At 36.3% G+C, this 15921-nt stretch overlaps 1 protein-coding gene and 1 pseudogene across 1 annotated transcript in view; both read left to right on the top strand.

The window, feature by feature from the left end:
* The window catches only part of LRRC63 (leucine rich repeat containing 63), a 64588-nt gene that overhangs the window by 35351 nt on the left and 13316 nt on the right, over positions 1-15921 (top strand). Inside the window, exon 6 of the mRNA XM_019753545.2 lies at positions 3302-3438. Within this exon, the coding sequence (XP_019609104.2) occupies positions 3302-3438 (137 nt within the window). The remainder of the gene's footprint in view (positions 1-3301; positions 3439-15921) is intronic.
* On the top strand, positions 14169-15655 carry LOC141571229 (elongation factor 1-alpha 1 pseudogene; annotated as a pseudogene).

Raw genomic sequence — 15921 nt, 5'->3', positions numbered from 1 at the left:
AAAAATCAGCTTCCAGTCAAGATGGCAGAGTAGGTAAACACTGTGCTTGCCTCATCCCATGACCACCTCAAAATTAAAACTACAGAAAAACTATTATTGAGAATCACCTGAAATCTAGCTGAACAGAAGTCCTATAACTAAGGACACACAGAAGAAGCCAAGTCAAGACTGGTAGGAGGGGCAGAGATGAGGAATTGGCTGGTCCCACACCTACATGTGACCAAATAAAATTGGGAGGGATATCTCAGCTGCAGTGGTCCCCCCTGAGAAGTGAGGGATCCTAGCTCCACACCAGGTTCCACAGCCCAGGGTTATTTAAAATAAGAATGGGTCTTATATTAACTTTTGCTCCGTATATGCATCCATATATTCATTGCAGCATTATTTACAATAGCCAAGATATGGAAGCAACCTAAGTGTCCATCAATAGATAAAGAAGAAGTGTCACAAATATACAATGGAACACTACTCAGCCATAAAAAAGTTGAAATCTTGCCATCTGCAACAACATGGATGGACCTAGAGGATATTATGCTAAGTGAAATAATTCACACAGAGAAAGACAAATACTATATGATTTTCCTTATATGTAGACTCTATAAAACAAACAATCAAACAAACATACAGAAACAAACTCATAGATACAGAGAACATTTTGATCGTTACCAGATGGCAAGGGTGTTGGGGTGATGGGTGAAAGGGAGGGAAGGGATTAAGAGCCACAAACTGGTAGTTACAAAATAATCATGGGATATATAGTCAATAAGTATAACATCAGGAATATAGTCAATAATATTGTAATAACTATGTATGGGTGTCGAAAACTAGATTTATCAGGGTGATCAACTTCATAAGTTATATAAATGTATAATCACTGTGTTGTACATCTGAAACTGATACAAGATTGTATGTCAAGTGTAATTGAAAAATTTTTTAAATTATTAAAAAAAGAAAAGAGAAAGAAAAATCAATAACCTAACCTTTCACCTTAAGTCACTATATGAAAAAAGAGCAGACTAAACCTAAATAAAGAATAAGGAAGGTGATAATAAAAATTAGTACTGAAATTAGTGAAATTAAGAATAGAAAAACAAAAGTAAAAAATCAATAAAACCCACCTGAAATCTATGTAACTTTAATAACAATTGCCACCCCAATAAACTTTAATAAAAAAAAAAATCAACAAAACCAAGCGTTGATACTTTGAAAAACCCCAAAATTGACTAACCTTCCATAGATTGACCAAGAAAAAAAGAAGACCCAAGTTACTAAAATTAGGAATGAAGGAGAAGATATTACTACTACCCTTACAGAAATGAAAAAGATTTTAAGACAACAGTAGTATACCAACCAACTAGATAACTTTGATGAAATGGACACACACCTAGAAAGACACAAGAATGGCCTTGAGAAGAAATACATAGAAAGTCTGAAAGGCTTTATAAAAGGGAAAGAGTTCAATTGTAATTTAAAACTATCCACAAAGAAAAGTTCAGGACCAGACAACTTCACTGGTGAATTCCACCAAACGTCTTAGGAAGAATTAACACTAATCCTTTACATACTCTTCCAAAAAATAGAAGAGGAGGGAATACTCCCCAATTCAAACTATTAAGCCAGTAACACACTGATACCAAAACTAGACAAAGACATTGAAAGAGAAGCAAACTACAGAACATTATGTCTTATGAATAGAGATGCAAAAATCCTCAACAAAATACTGGCACACCAACATATAAAGAGGATTTTATACTATGACCAAGTGATATTTATGCCAGGAATGCAAGGTTGGATAAACATACAAAAGTCAGTCAATGCAATACACCATTTCAATACAGTAGGGAGGGGATAATATAATTATATCAGTAGAGAGAAAAAAACCCAAAACATTTTACAAGAAAAGCAAAACATTTTACATCCTTTAATGACAAAAGCACTCAACATCTAGGAATACAAGGGGATGTCCTCTACTTGATAAAATGAACCTACAATAAACCCACAGCTTATATCATACTTAGTAGTGAAAGATTCTAACTTTTCCTCCTAAGATCAGGAACCAGATGAAGATGTTTACTCTTTCCATTTTGTATTCAACATTGTACTGTACTTTCTAGCCAAGACTGTTAGGCAAGAAAAAGAAATAAAAGGCATCCATATTTAAAAAGGAAGAAGTTAAACTATCTCTAGTTGTAGATGACATGGTCTTATACATAGAAATCCTAAGGAATTCACTAAAAAGATATTAGAACTAATGAATTAATTCAACAAGATTGTAGTATACAAGATCAATACGCAAAAATCAATTGCATTGCTACATCATAGCAATAAACAATCCTGACAATAAAATTAAGAAAGCAATTTTATTTACATGGAAAGGAATAAAATATTTAGCAGTAAGTTTAACAAAAGTAAACTTATACTCTGAAAACTACAGAACATATTTAAAAGAAATTAAATGAGACATACTTCAATGGCAAGACAGCCCATGTTCATGTCTTATGACTGAATATTATTAAGATGGCAATACTCTCAAATTGATCTACAGATTCATTGCAATCCCTATGAGAATTACAAATTGTCTTTTTTGTAGAATTTGACAAGCCGATGGTAGAGTTCACAGGGATATGCCAGGGACTCCAAATAGCCAAAACAATCTTGGAAAGGAAAAACGAACTTGGAGGGCTTACATTTCTGACTGCAAGGATGAGCAAGCTTTACTCCACCAATTTTAGAACTTTATGATGATTAAAAAGTTTAATTTAATGTTAAAGACAGCTAATGTAAAACTTTATTATGATACACCAGAGAGCCAGAAATATATTAATCAAGCAAAGATCTAGATTAAAATGGTATATTCTATTTTTAAATTTCATGTGAAAAATCAGTGTATATGAAATCACAATGATATGAGAATGAAACATTCTGGCTATGATATCTGACACCCATTAATTACTAAAGTTAATTTCACTTATTTTCCTAGTTCTCCAGATATCTCCCTCCTTCCTTCTTTGCATAATTGCCTCCTATGAAACTGTGGGTTGATCAAACATGATGACTTTCTCATTCACGAGTCAAGAGTATATATGAGTACAGTAGTTGTGCTAGTTTACTATATCATGTGTATTAGTGCTGTTCAGTTATTTTTAAGGCTTTCCAAAGGTACTTATTGAGATATATGATACAGACAATTAGTGTTACTATACTAATTCTACATTAATTCAAAGGGTTTCTAAAATGTAACAAATAGGTATTTACATACTTTGTTATTCTACTCATGTTCATTTCTCTTTTCTTTCCTCAGGTATTTTGTCTCAAATATTTACAAATACTAATCCTGAGAAATAATCCTATCAAAGAAATCTCTTCTGAAATTCAACAACTTAAGTCCCTTAGAGTTTTCAACATTGCCTTTAATTTGATTACGACTCTTCCACCTGGGTAAGATTCATAGTCTGAGATTATAAATAGCTGAGAAAATAAAAAGCTGATAATTTAGAAAAGGATTGATTCCCCTTTTGAAAGTAGCTAGCAACTTTTTAGCTGTTTTATAATTCTTATTCTGTTCTTAGTAAACTGATTTTTTATTGTGTTAAAAAATAATCCTACCAGCTACATAGATGGCAATTAATATTGGGCTAGTGAATACACATCTAGAATCCATTATCTGAGTATGGATTAAATGAACACTAACCACATAAGAAAGCTCAGGTAAGAACCTTGCACCTATCCCTTGACAGCCTTTTTAGATATGGAAAGAACACTGAAATCTAGACTTTTAACTTCAAAGTTGATAATCATCTATTTGAACCGGAGAAAGTCATTGAACCATTCTTGGCCTCCACTTCTTAACCTATAAATTAAAAAAAATAAGCTTATATGATATCTATGATCCTTTAAACTCTAATAGGAATGTTGATATTTGGGGTTAAAAGAGATGATTCCCCCCTACACACACACACATATAAACTGGTAATTATTTAACTCCTGTTGAAAGTTTTAATCCAAAACCTTTGCTAAATGCCAAAACAAAATACCCTTTTGAGTAAAAGTTTAACAAATTGAATGTAGATTAAGGGCAAAGGGACAGGGACTCTTAGTTGAACATTTTTCAAAAGAAAATTCTTATAGTAATTAGGGAAGTGCATTGAAATTCATTTATAATGTTCATCCAGCATTGTTTGTAACTAACAATCCAACAAATTCTACATCCATAAACCATAAAATTATTTAGTCATTTAGAATAATAAAAGGTATATAAAAATTACACTATTTCTATATAAAAATACACATATACACATCACACATTATACATTTCACATATAAATATGTAATAAACACTAAGGAAGTAAGAAAGTTGCATAGATATTTTATTTCTGTTTGACTCATCTATATTTTTTTACAGTAACATAAAATTGTGTTTTCCCTGCCTTGATACTAGAACAAGCCATTTCTCTAAGGAAACCCTGTTTTCTTTTTATTGGAGAATGGCATTTAAAAACCAATATCTGGGTGCTGGATGTCCCCATTGCTACTGGGATGACATTGCTTCTAGATACTTTCAGCGGACAGAGCTAAATAATATATGTATGTATACTAATCTGTGTGTACATATGTATCTATAATTGTTTCTGTGTGTCTATTTATTTATACAAATATACACTTACATATATACACACAAATATATATACATATGTGTATACATATATGTGCATCTAAACATAAATTCATACTGAATAATCATAATTACATACTTTAAATAATCATAACTATCATTTAAACAAAATATAAAAATTCATTAAGCAACTAAAACTTGATCATAAGTGCATGGTCAACATTGTTCATTGTTTAGAGATTAAGCAAATTATTTTGAACTATTGGTCATAATCAAAAAGTTTTAAGGAACTATTTCTCAAAAATATTAGTGTTTCTAGAATAAAGTAGTACATCTTTATTAAATAACATAGACTATATATGCATATCAAGGGATTATTGACAGCATATTGAAGCCAAGAATTAAAAACATAATGGGAATTATAGGAATGATAATAATATAATTATTATGGAATTAACCTAACTGATCTCAGAGAAAACTTAGAGAAAGCTCTTATATAGGTGAAAATGTTCATTTGTAGAGCTTGTGAAATGAAAACTCAAGTAGAGGACACATGCAGTGAGGAATGAAGGTGCTGAATTATTTGTACTTAAAGGTTGCTGTCAGAACTCTAGCCCACTGAGCAAAGAAGACCCAACATAAATTAGCAGGACTTAAGGAGCAGTAACTGAATAAAATTGAGTGAAATGCAGTGAACCAAACAATTATGCAATTGGATATTATTACTATTACAAGCAATTGTACTGGTGTACCTTGAATGTTATATTTCAATTTCTGTAATTAATTCAGTAAATGTTTATGAGGTATCTACTGTGTGCTCCTAGCAGCTCACCACCTAGGGGGAAGGTAGACAATTGAATACAGTTGAGTAAAGTAAAATAATGGCGAAGTACATTGTAAAATTCCTAACAGTGGCATGTAACCCAATCTGGAGAACCAGAGAATCCGAGATGTGAAGAGATGATACTTCCCTGGAAGAGATGATAGTTGACCCAAATGTAACTCAGTATGAATTAGCCAGGTTAATGGTGAGAGAGCAAGGCATAGTTGGACTGATTATGGGGTGGATATTTCTTTATATTTTTTTATTAGTTTCAGGTGGGGGTAGATATTTCTTTAAATAAAAGTGACAACATGTGTGCAAAGAAGAGAGATATGAAGCAACATATATAACGTGGGGTGGGAATCACAAGCAGTTTGCTCATTGGGGAGCTTAGAAAGCCAGGCCAAGTGGTAAGAAATGAGCATGGTACAGTAAGCAGGAACCAGATTATCTGGGGGCACTGTGAGCTAAGGCAAAATACAGAGGGTGCCAAAAAAAACCCCACAAACATATACAAGTGGACACTGGTCAACGTTGCTCAAGCAGTAGTTCACCATAATCAGAAGTGTCTGGATGCTGATGGTAACCACTTTGAGTACCTCTTGGGATTGCAAAAGTCAAACGTGACTTGCATTCATCTTGTTACCAGTATATATTCAGTATTACAATTTTAATAATTTTTTCCTTTCTTAAAATGTGTATACATTTTTTTTGGGGGGGCACCTTCTGTATTTGTATTTCATGCTATCCTCAATGAGGAGCCATTAAAGGGTTTCCATAGGGGAGTGCTGGATTCAGACCTATATTTTAGCTCATCCTTGTGGCAGTTGGAGGATGGATGTGAGGTGATAAAATGTAATTCAAGGTGAGCAGTTGGGGAGCTATCACAATAGTCCAGGAAAAGGGGAAAAGAACTTAGACCATACAATGATAGCACAGAGAAGAAGGAACAAATTGTTAAGAAATTGAGGTAAAATCTGCAATATCTGGTATTGATTAGACATAGAGAGTGTAGGGAATAGAGGAGTCAAAGTGAAAAAAAATGTCAATCATGTAAAATATATCTATTGAGTATTTATGAAACACGAGGCTTCGTGTTAAGACTTGGGTTTAAATAGAAAAATGAAAGGGGCATTATTCTTTCCCTTATGGGGTTTAGAATCCAGGGAAGAACACAGGAATTTTAACAAACACCACAATGAATATATAAATGTAAAGTATTCTAAGGGCTGTGAATGAAGAGAATAAGAAAGATGTCAGGAGGGAAACTGAGTAACTAAAAAAGGCTCATGTGAGGAAATGACATTTAAGCAGAAACTTACAAGTCCAGGCCAAGAATAAAGAAAAGAATATATCATGCAGTGGGAATAATATATATGAAGAAGGTAAGAGCTAGGACTCTCCATAGGCTGACAAAGCCAGTATGGCTTATGATATAATAAGATGAGAGTGTGGTTCCAGGTAAGGTTCAAAAATTTAAGAGGGACTAGTTTGGGGGTTCATGTGAAGAAATTTATATTTTATTCTAAATGCAATGAGAAGCCATTGGTACGTTTTAAGCAGGACAGTAATAAGATTAAAGCTGAAGATATTTCAAGGAAGGAAAATACTATAAATTTAGCTTTAGATTAACATGTTGGCTTTGAGTTGTGATGCCTATCACAAAGTTGGACTTAGGAATAAGAAACTCATAGGAGAGTTTTGTGCCAGAGATAGAAATTGTGAGTTATTGGCATATAATAGTTGAAACCAGGAACAATGTGTAGAGCAGTCCACTGAGGAGATATTTCTGAAGAAAAACCAATGTTTCAAGTATGGACAAAAGAAGAGAAATTATAAAGGCTGAGGAAAAGAAAAGTTCAAATTGCATTAAATAAACCAGATATACCATGAAAGCCAAGCAAGTGGATTATTTCAAAAAAGGAAGATGACCAACAGTGTTATATACAATAAACTCATTAGGATTAAAGCTAACAGTTTCAGTGGAATGGTGGGAACAAAAGCCGGTTTGAGGTAAGTTGATATGGAATGGGAGGAGAGAAATTGGTAATAGAGAGTGAAGACCACTCTTTGGAGAAATTTGGGTGCAATAAGGATGACAGAGATTAGATAAAAGCTAAAAAGAATGTGGAATCTTAGAAACATTTTGTTGTTGTTACTTGTTTTTATGGAATATCTTTCTTATGGAAATTAAGGTATATTCATGGGATGATGGAAAAGAACCAGTAAAGAATAGATTGAAGATATGGAAGGATGACTAATGATGCAAAATTTTATAGAAAGGGGTCATGGGCACAGGCGGAGGTGATGGTCTTGTACAGGAGGATTAATCCTCATTTCCTAAAAACTGGAGGTAGGTTGTAAGAATGAGTATGGAAAGACATGCAGTTATATGGGTGAGAAAGCGGAAACTGTATTTAGTCAACAAAGATTTACTTAGCTCCTACCATGTATCAGTTGAGGGACAATACTCTGAAATCACTTAAATTAAGATAATCTTTGAGAGCAAGAAGAGTTCAGATTGAAAGGAGCTTTAAAGACAGATGACTGGTATTAATAATAAGATGAATGCAAAAGAGAATAAAATACACACACAAAAATAAAACAGACAAAAAATTGACAGACAATGATGTGGGCTTAGCGAAGACTAGAAACCATGAATTTGTAGTGACACTAATCTACATTAATGTGTGATTTTCTTTAGTAGCTCTTGGTCACTCAGGTATATGCATAAGACAGAGAAGGTAGATTTTATCCTCAATAAGATGACTTCTACGAGAATGTCCATAGCAGCTTTATTCACAATAGCCTGCAACAGGAAACAATTCAAATGTTCATCAACAGAAAAATGAAAAAAACTAATTGTTTTATTCACAAAGCCCAAAAGGTAGTAACAATCCAAATGTACATTAATAGATTAATTGATAAACAAAATGTGACACATACATAAAATAGATTATTCTTCATTCTTAAAAAGGAATTAAATTCTGGTACATACTATAACAAAGATGATCCTTGAAGATATGCCAAGTGGAATAAGTCAGACACAAAAGGACAAATATTGTATAATTCCACTTATATGATGTACCTAGATTAGGCAAATTCATAGAGACAGAGAGTAGAATAGAAGTTACTAGGGGCTGAGGTATAACAGAGAAGGTAAAATGGGGAGTTATTGTTTAATGAGTAGAGTCTCTGTTTGGAATGATGGAAAAATTCTAGGAATGGATAGTGGTGATGGTTGCACAATATTGTGATTGTAACTATTGCTACTAATGGTGCACTTAGAAATCATTAAGCCTCTTCTGGTCAATATGGCAGAGTGCAGAGTAGGTAAATGCTGTGCTTACCTTCTCTCACAACCACATCAAAATTACAACTAAACCACAGAACAATCATCCAGAATCACCTGAAATCTTGCTTAACTGAAGCCCTATAGCTAAGGATATACAGAAGAAGCCACCTGGAGACAGGTAGGAGGAGCAGAGATGCAGACTGGACTGGTCCCACACTTGTGTGTGGCCATTAAAAATTGGGAGGGATATCTTGGCTGTGGGGATCCCCTGTGAAGGAGCAAGGAGTCCCAATGCCTCCCCAGCCCAGGGTTCCAGGGTCAGGGGTGAGAAATCCCCATAATTTCTGGTGGTAAAAACCAGCAGAGTTTGTGACTGAGTGAGAGGGAGGGCGGCTAGAATCCCAGGCACTCTTCTTAAAGGGACCACACACAGACTCACCGAAGGAATCACTGGTTCTGCGCTCCACCACTGGGGCAGCAGCTGGAGAGGCAGCAAGGACATATGGTAGGGAACTGAGTCATTTGTCTTCAGGATGGGGGCTGGAGGGTCAGCTTTCTCCTGAATGGAGGAGCTGGCAGAAGCCATTCTTTCTTTGTTAATCCCACCCCATTCCCAGTGTGTAGACACAGGCAGCACCATATCTGAGTCTCTATCAATCTGACTTATAGCATTCATTCACCATGCCCTGATTCTGAGACCCTGCCCTGCCCAACATTTGGGCTCACCCAAGCTGCTTTCAGTATCTTTTTTGTACAAACCACCTGCCGGCTCATGCTGCACTTTCCGAGGGTCTCTCAAAGTTTCACAGAATCCACATAAGCAGCATCTAGCTAGAATGTGTGCTGTACCTAAAGCTGAGCAGCCCTAAACCTGGCACTAATGGCAACCAGCGTTGGTTTATGGTTTGGCCTCTTGAGGCACTTCCAAGCACAGCACAAGCAGCAGCCATCTGCAGATTGCTTTGTGGCTTCTGCTGTGTGGCCCTGGGTGGGGCATGGACTGAGGCTGAACTTGATCTGCAGTGGGTCCCCTTCCAGATGGCCCTGGCATGGGGTGCCCAGTGGGCAACCTCAAAACTAGCTGGAGCATCAGCCAGCCGTTTCCAAGGATGACACACCCAAGGGACAGATTGGGCAGGCACCAGAGCCCTACTGAAGCAGGTCCTGCTCTGTAGAGTCAGATCCTATACCACAACTTCCTCACTGTAGTCACAACCAGTCCTCATAACCAATGATCCCAAGGGTCAATCCCTCCTACTGATGTGCAAACAGCAACCAAGGCTCAACTACAGGATGAGGACTCACAATCCACACAAGGAACACACCTGGAGTGTGCAGCTCAGGTGACCAGGAAGACTGTACCACTGAACCCCACAAAACACCTACTGCATAAGTCCACTCTATTAAGACCAGGAGACATAACAGCCCTACCTAATACACAGAAACAAACACAGGGAGGCAGACAAAAAGGGGAGAAAAAGAAATATGCCCCAAATAAAAGAACAGAACAAAGCTCCAGGAAAACAACTAAACAAAACGGAGACAAGCAATCTACCAGATGCAGAGTTCCAAACGCTTGTTATTAGGATGCTCAGTGATTTCAGGGAGAACTTCAACCAAGAGATGGGAAACATAAAAATGGAGATAGAGAACATAAAAAAAGAACCAGTCAAAAATAAAGAATGCAATAATGGAAATGAAGAAACATTAGAGAGAATCAACAGTAGGTTAGATGAAGCAGAGGATCAAATCAGTGATTTAGAAGAAAAGGTAGCATAAAAGACCCAATCAGAACAGCAAAAAGAAGACCCAATCAGAACAGCAAAAAGAAAAAAGAGCCCCCCACCCCCAAAATAATGAGAGTTTAAGGGGCCTCTGGGACAACATTTGCATTTATAGGGGCACCAAAAGGAGAAGAGAGAATGCACAGATTGAAAACCTATTTGAAGAAATAATGACGGAAAACTTCCTTAACCAGGTGAAAGAAATGGATACCCATATATAAGCTCAGGAAAAGCAGAGTCCCAAGATAAAGCGAAAGAAGGCCCACACCAAGACACATCATAATTAAAATGCCAAAGGTTAAAGACAAAGAGAGAATCTTAAAATCAGCAAGACAAAAGTAGTTACTTACCACAAGGAAGCTCCCATAAGACTTATCAGCTGTTCTCAACAGAAAATTTGTAGACCAGAGGGATGGGCACAAAATATTCAATGTGATGAAAAGCAATGACCTACAACCAAGATTACTTTATCCAGCAAAGCTATCACTTAGAGTCAAAGAACAGATAAAGAGCCTCTCAGACAAGAAGGAGTTTATCACCACCAAACCAGTATAACAAGGAATCCTAGAGGGACTTCTTTAAGATGGAAAAATAAAATTAAAAAAATATGAATAATAAAATGGCAATAACTACATATCTATCAATAATTACTGTAAATGTAAATGGATTACATGCTCCAATCAAAAGATAGGGGGGCTGAATGCTAAGAAAACAAGACCCTTACATATGCTGCCTACAAGAGACTCACTTCAGATCAAAAGATACACACAGACTGAAAGTAAAGGGATGGAAAAAGATATTTCATGAAAATTTAAACAAAGAAATAAGAAGCTGGGGTAGCAGTATTTATACTAAACAAAATAGACTTTAAAACAAAGACTATACCAAGAGACAAAGAAGGACCTCGTAATCCCACTTCTGGATATTTATCTGAAGAAACCCAAAATGCTTTGAGGAGATGGGTTCATCCACATGTTCATTGCAGCATTATTTACAACAGCCAAGATAGGAAGGCAACCTGGGTGCTTGGGTGTCCCTGAGTGGATGAATGGATAAAGAAGAGATGGTACGTATATACAATGGTATATTACTCAGCCGTAAAAAAGAATGACATCTTGTCATCTGCAACAACATGAATGTGCTGAGCATAGTATGTCAGACAGCAAAAGACAAATGTCATGATTTCACTTATGTGTGGAATCTAAAGAACAAAATAAATGAAACAGAAACAAATGTATAGATACAGAGAACATTTTGATAGCTGCCAGATGGGAAAGGGTTTGGGGGTGAGTGAGAAAGGGGTAGGGATTAAGAAGCACAAATTGGTTGTCACACAGCAGTCATGTGGATGTAGGGTATAACATAAGGAATATAGTCAATAATATTGTAATAACTAAGTATGGTGTCAGGTGGATACTAGATTTGTTGGGGAGATAGATGGGAGGGGGATTGGGGGCAGGGTGAAAAGATGAAGGTATTAAAAACTACAAATTGGTAGTTATAAAATAGTCATGGGATGTAAAGTAAAGCATAGGGAATATAATCAATAATATGATAATAACTATGTGTAGTGTGAGGTAGGTACTAGTCAGGGGGATCACTTCATGGATTATATAAATTTCTAACCACTATACTGTATATCTAAAATTAATATGAAATAATGTTGAATGTCAGAAAACAAAATAAAATACAAATTGATTAAAATAGCAGATTTCATATTACATATATTTTATCACAATTACATAGTTATTAGCACCCTGGATTTTTCCTCCCTTTCCTCCTATTTTTCTTCTTTCTAAAAAATGTTTGAGGTATAACTTACACACAATTAAAATGCACAGATATTAGGTATTTGATTCAAAGTGTTTAGTAAATGTATACACACATCATCCAAAACAAGATATTGAGCATTTCCATTACCCTGGAGAGTTCCCTCATGGACATTTCCAGTCTCAAGACTTCTAACATCATAAATTTGTTTTTCCTGTTCTTTTTAATTTTTTTAATTCAAATTTATTGGGGTGACAATTGTTAGTAAAGTTACATAGGTTTCAGGTGTATAATTCTGTAATGCATCATCTATACAAACACACACATTGTATGTTCACCACCCAGAGTCAGTTCTCCTTCCATCACCATATATTTGATCCCTTTTACCCTCATCCACCACCCCTATTCCCCCTTACCCTCTGGTAACCACTAAACCACTGTCTGTGTCTATGTTTCTTCTGAGTTTTCGTTTCTTCTGAAAACACTCATCTGTAAAGTTATATGTGCTCTGATGTTCATTGCAGCTTTATTTACAGTGACCAAGACATGGAAACAACCAAAGTATCCTTTGATAGATGATTGGATAAAGAAGATGTGGTATATATGCACAATGGAATACTATCCTGCCATAAGAAAAAAATGAAATAATGTCATTTGCAACAGCATGCATGGATGGATCTTGCCTGTTTTTGAAAATAATATAAATTTATTCGTACAATAAATAGTTAATTAAAAAAAAGCATCACCATCAACAGGAATATATCATCAGTGGTGAAAGCTTGGACCAGACTAGTTTGTCAGTACTGAAGTTATAAAGGAAGAAAAAATGTTTCTAAAAATTACCTGAGGCAAGGAAATAAAATAATTTTGAATTGAAAAATAAAACAGATGGTATATTAACCTTTTTTTTTTTTTTTTACAGAGGTGATAAGTCTGAGATGAACACTAAATTGTAAAGGCATTTCTTTTACTTTCTATTCAATCTCATTAATTTCTTAGAGCAAATAATTTTAAATAACTGGGGTCACCACTCCTTTTATTGAATTGTAATTTACTTATGTTGTACTAAGCACTGTGCAAGGCAATGGATATACAGAAATATAAAATTGAATCCTTGGCATCCAGAATCTCCTAGTTTAGAAGACAGTTATTACACAATGTGATGGCGGTAAATAGAAAATTACAGGAGAGGCTGCTCACCCAGTGTGAAGACTTGGAAGAGTTCCTTGGAAGAGGTGATATCTGAGCCAAGATTTAAGAAATGAAGGCATTGATCAAAGAGTCAAGTTTGAGGGAATTGCATTCAGTATTTGGAGATATGTGAGAACTGGCTAATTCAGGGAATTTCAGCAAATAAAGGCTGAACTGTAGGTGAATATGGTGGAGTGGGAGAGGTGAGCTGGACAAGTAGTCTGGCGCCAGATCATGGCGACCATTGCAGGCCACACTAAGACAGTAGGAAGTTAATGAAATATTGTGCTCATGATACTTTAGTTAATGTTCATGCAAGTAATTTTTCATCTTCTTTTTATATGGAAAACAGGAAGGTATTTGAAAACAGCATACACAAAGTACGAACATTTACTAGGGATTTTGATGAATGTTGTACTTAACCCTTCTATTCCAGTCTTCAAGAAGCAATGCCATTCCCAACCCCCAGGACATAGGTTCTCTCTGTGTTACAGCCTTTGTGTTCTTTGGTTCTTATTTTAACTACATATTTAGCTTAATGGACAGGAAGACCAAAGATATTTCACTAGGAAAATCTCAATGCAACTGTACTGCATTGAACAGTGTGCCTCAAAAATTCATGTCCACTTTTTTGCAACAGGTTTGCCACCAGAACACAGGTGTAGTGAAAACCACTGCTAAATCTAATACAAAATGGGAAAGGAAAAGACACACATCAACATCGTTGTCATTGGACACGTAGATTCTGGCAAGTCTAACACTGCTGGTCATCTAATCTACAAATATGGTGGAATCAACAAAAGAAATGGGATCAAAAAATTTGAGAAGGAGGCTGCGAAGATGGGAAGGAGCTCCTTCAAGTATGCCTCAGTCTTGGATAAACTGAAAGCTGAACATGAGTGTGGAATCACCATTGATATCTCTGTATGGAAATTCAAGGCCAGCAAGTATTATGTAACCATCATTGATGGCCCAAGACACAGAGACTTTATCAAAAACATGATTCCAGGTACATCTCAGGCTGACTGTGCTGTCCTGATTGTTGCTGCTGGTGTTGGTCAATGTGAAGCAGATATCTTTAAGAATGGGCAGACCCGTGAGCATGCCCTTCTGGTTTACACCCTGGATGTGAAACAACTAATTGTTGGTGTTAATAAAATGGATCCACTGAACCGCCTTACAGCCAGAAGAGATACAAGGAAATCTTTAAGGAAGTCTGCACCTACATTAAGAAAATTGGCTACAACCCTGACACAGTCACATTTGTGCCAATTTCTGGTTGGAATGGTGACAACATGCTGGAGCCAAGAGCTAACATGCCTTAGTTCAAGGGATGGAAAGTCACCCATAAAGATGGCAATGTCAGTGGAACCACGCTGCTTGAAGCTCTGGATTGCATCCTGCCACAAACTCGTCCAACTGACAAATCTTTGCATCTGCCCCTCCAGGATATCTGTAAAATTGGTGGTATTGGTACTACCCTGGTGGGCTGAGTGGAAACTGGTGTTCTCAAACCCACCAAGGTGGTCACCTTTGCTTCAGTCAATGTTACAACTGAAGTAAATAAAGTCTGTTGAAACACACCGTGAAGCTTTGAGTGAAGCTCTTCCTGGGGACAATGTGAGCTGCAATGTTAAGAATGTGTCTATCAAAGATGTCTATCATGACAATATGGCTGGTGACAGCAAAAATGACCCACCAATGGCAGCAGCTGGCTTCATGGCTTAGGTGATTATCCTAAACCATCCAGGCCAAATCAGTGCCAGATATACACCTGTGCTTGGTTGCTCACATTGTTTGCAAATTTGCTGAGCTGAAGGAGAATATTGAGTGTCCTTCTGGGGAAAAGCAGGAAGATCACCCAAAGTTTTTAAAATCTAGTGATGCTGCCATCATTGATATGGTTCCTGGCAAGCCCATGTGTGTTGAGAGCTTCTCTGACTATCCTCCTCTGGGCGATTTTGCTGTTTGTGACATGAGGCCTTGCTGTGGGTGTCATCAAAGTAGTGAACAAGAAGGCAGCTGGAGCTGGCACAGTCACCACATCTGCCCAGAAAGCTCAGAAGGCTAAAGGAGTATTATCCTCCGTACCTTCCACCCCAGTCTTAATCAGTGGTGGAAGCATGGTCTCAAAACTGTTTCTTTCAACTTGCCATTTAAGCTTAATAGTAAAATACTGATTAATGATTACAATGCATCATAAAAGCTTCAGAAGGAAAGGAGACTGTTTTGTGGACCATTTGTTTTGTATGTGTGTGTGTGGGGGAGGGCAATTTTTAAGTTATTAGTTTTTAAAATCAGTACTTTTTAATGGAAACAACTTGACCAAAAATCTGGCTGTCACAGAATTTTAAGACCTATGAAAACAAAGTTCAATGAGGAAAAAAATTAATGTCCATGCAGAACCTCAGAATTTGACCTTATTTGGAAACAGGGTCTTTACAGA

Source organism: Rhinolophus sinicus, linkage group LG04 (assembly GCF_036562045.2).
Source record: "Rhinolophus sinicus isolate RSC01 linkage group LG04, ASM3656204v1, whole genome shotgun sequence".
NCBI classification, from domain to species: Eukaryota; Metazoa; Chordata; class Mammalia; order Chiroptera; family Rhinolophidae; genus Rhinolophus; species Rhinolophus sinicus.
The sequence above is the reverse complement of the archived record's forward strand: the minus strand, read 5'-3'. Positions and strand labels throughout refer to the sequence as shown.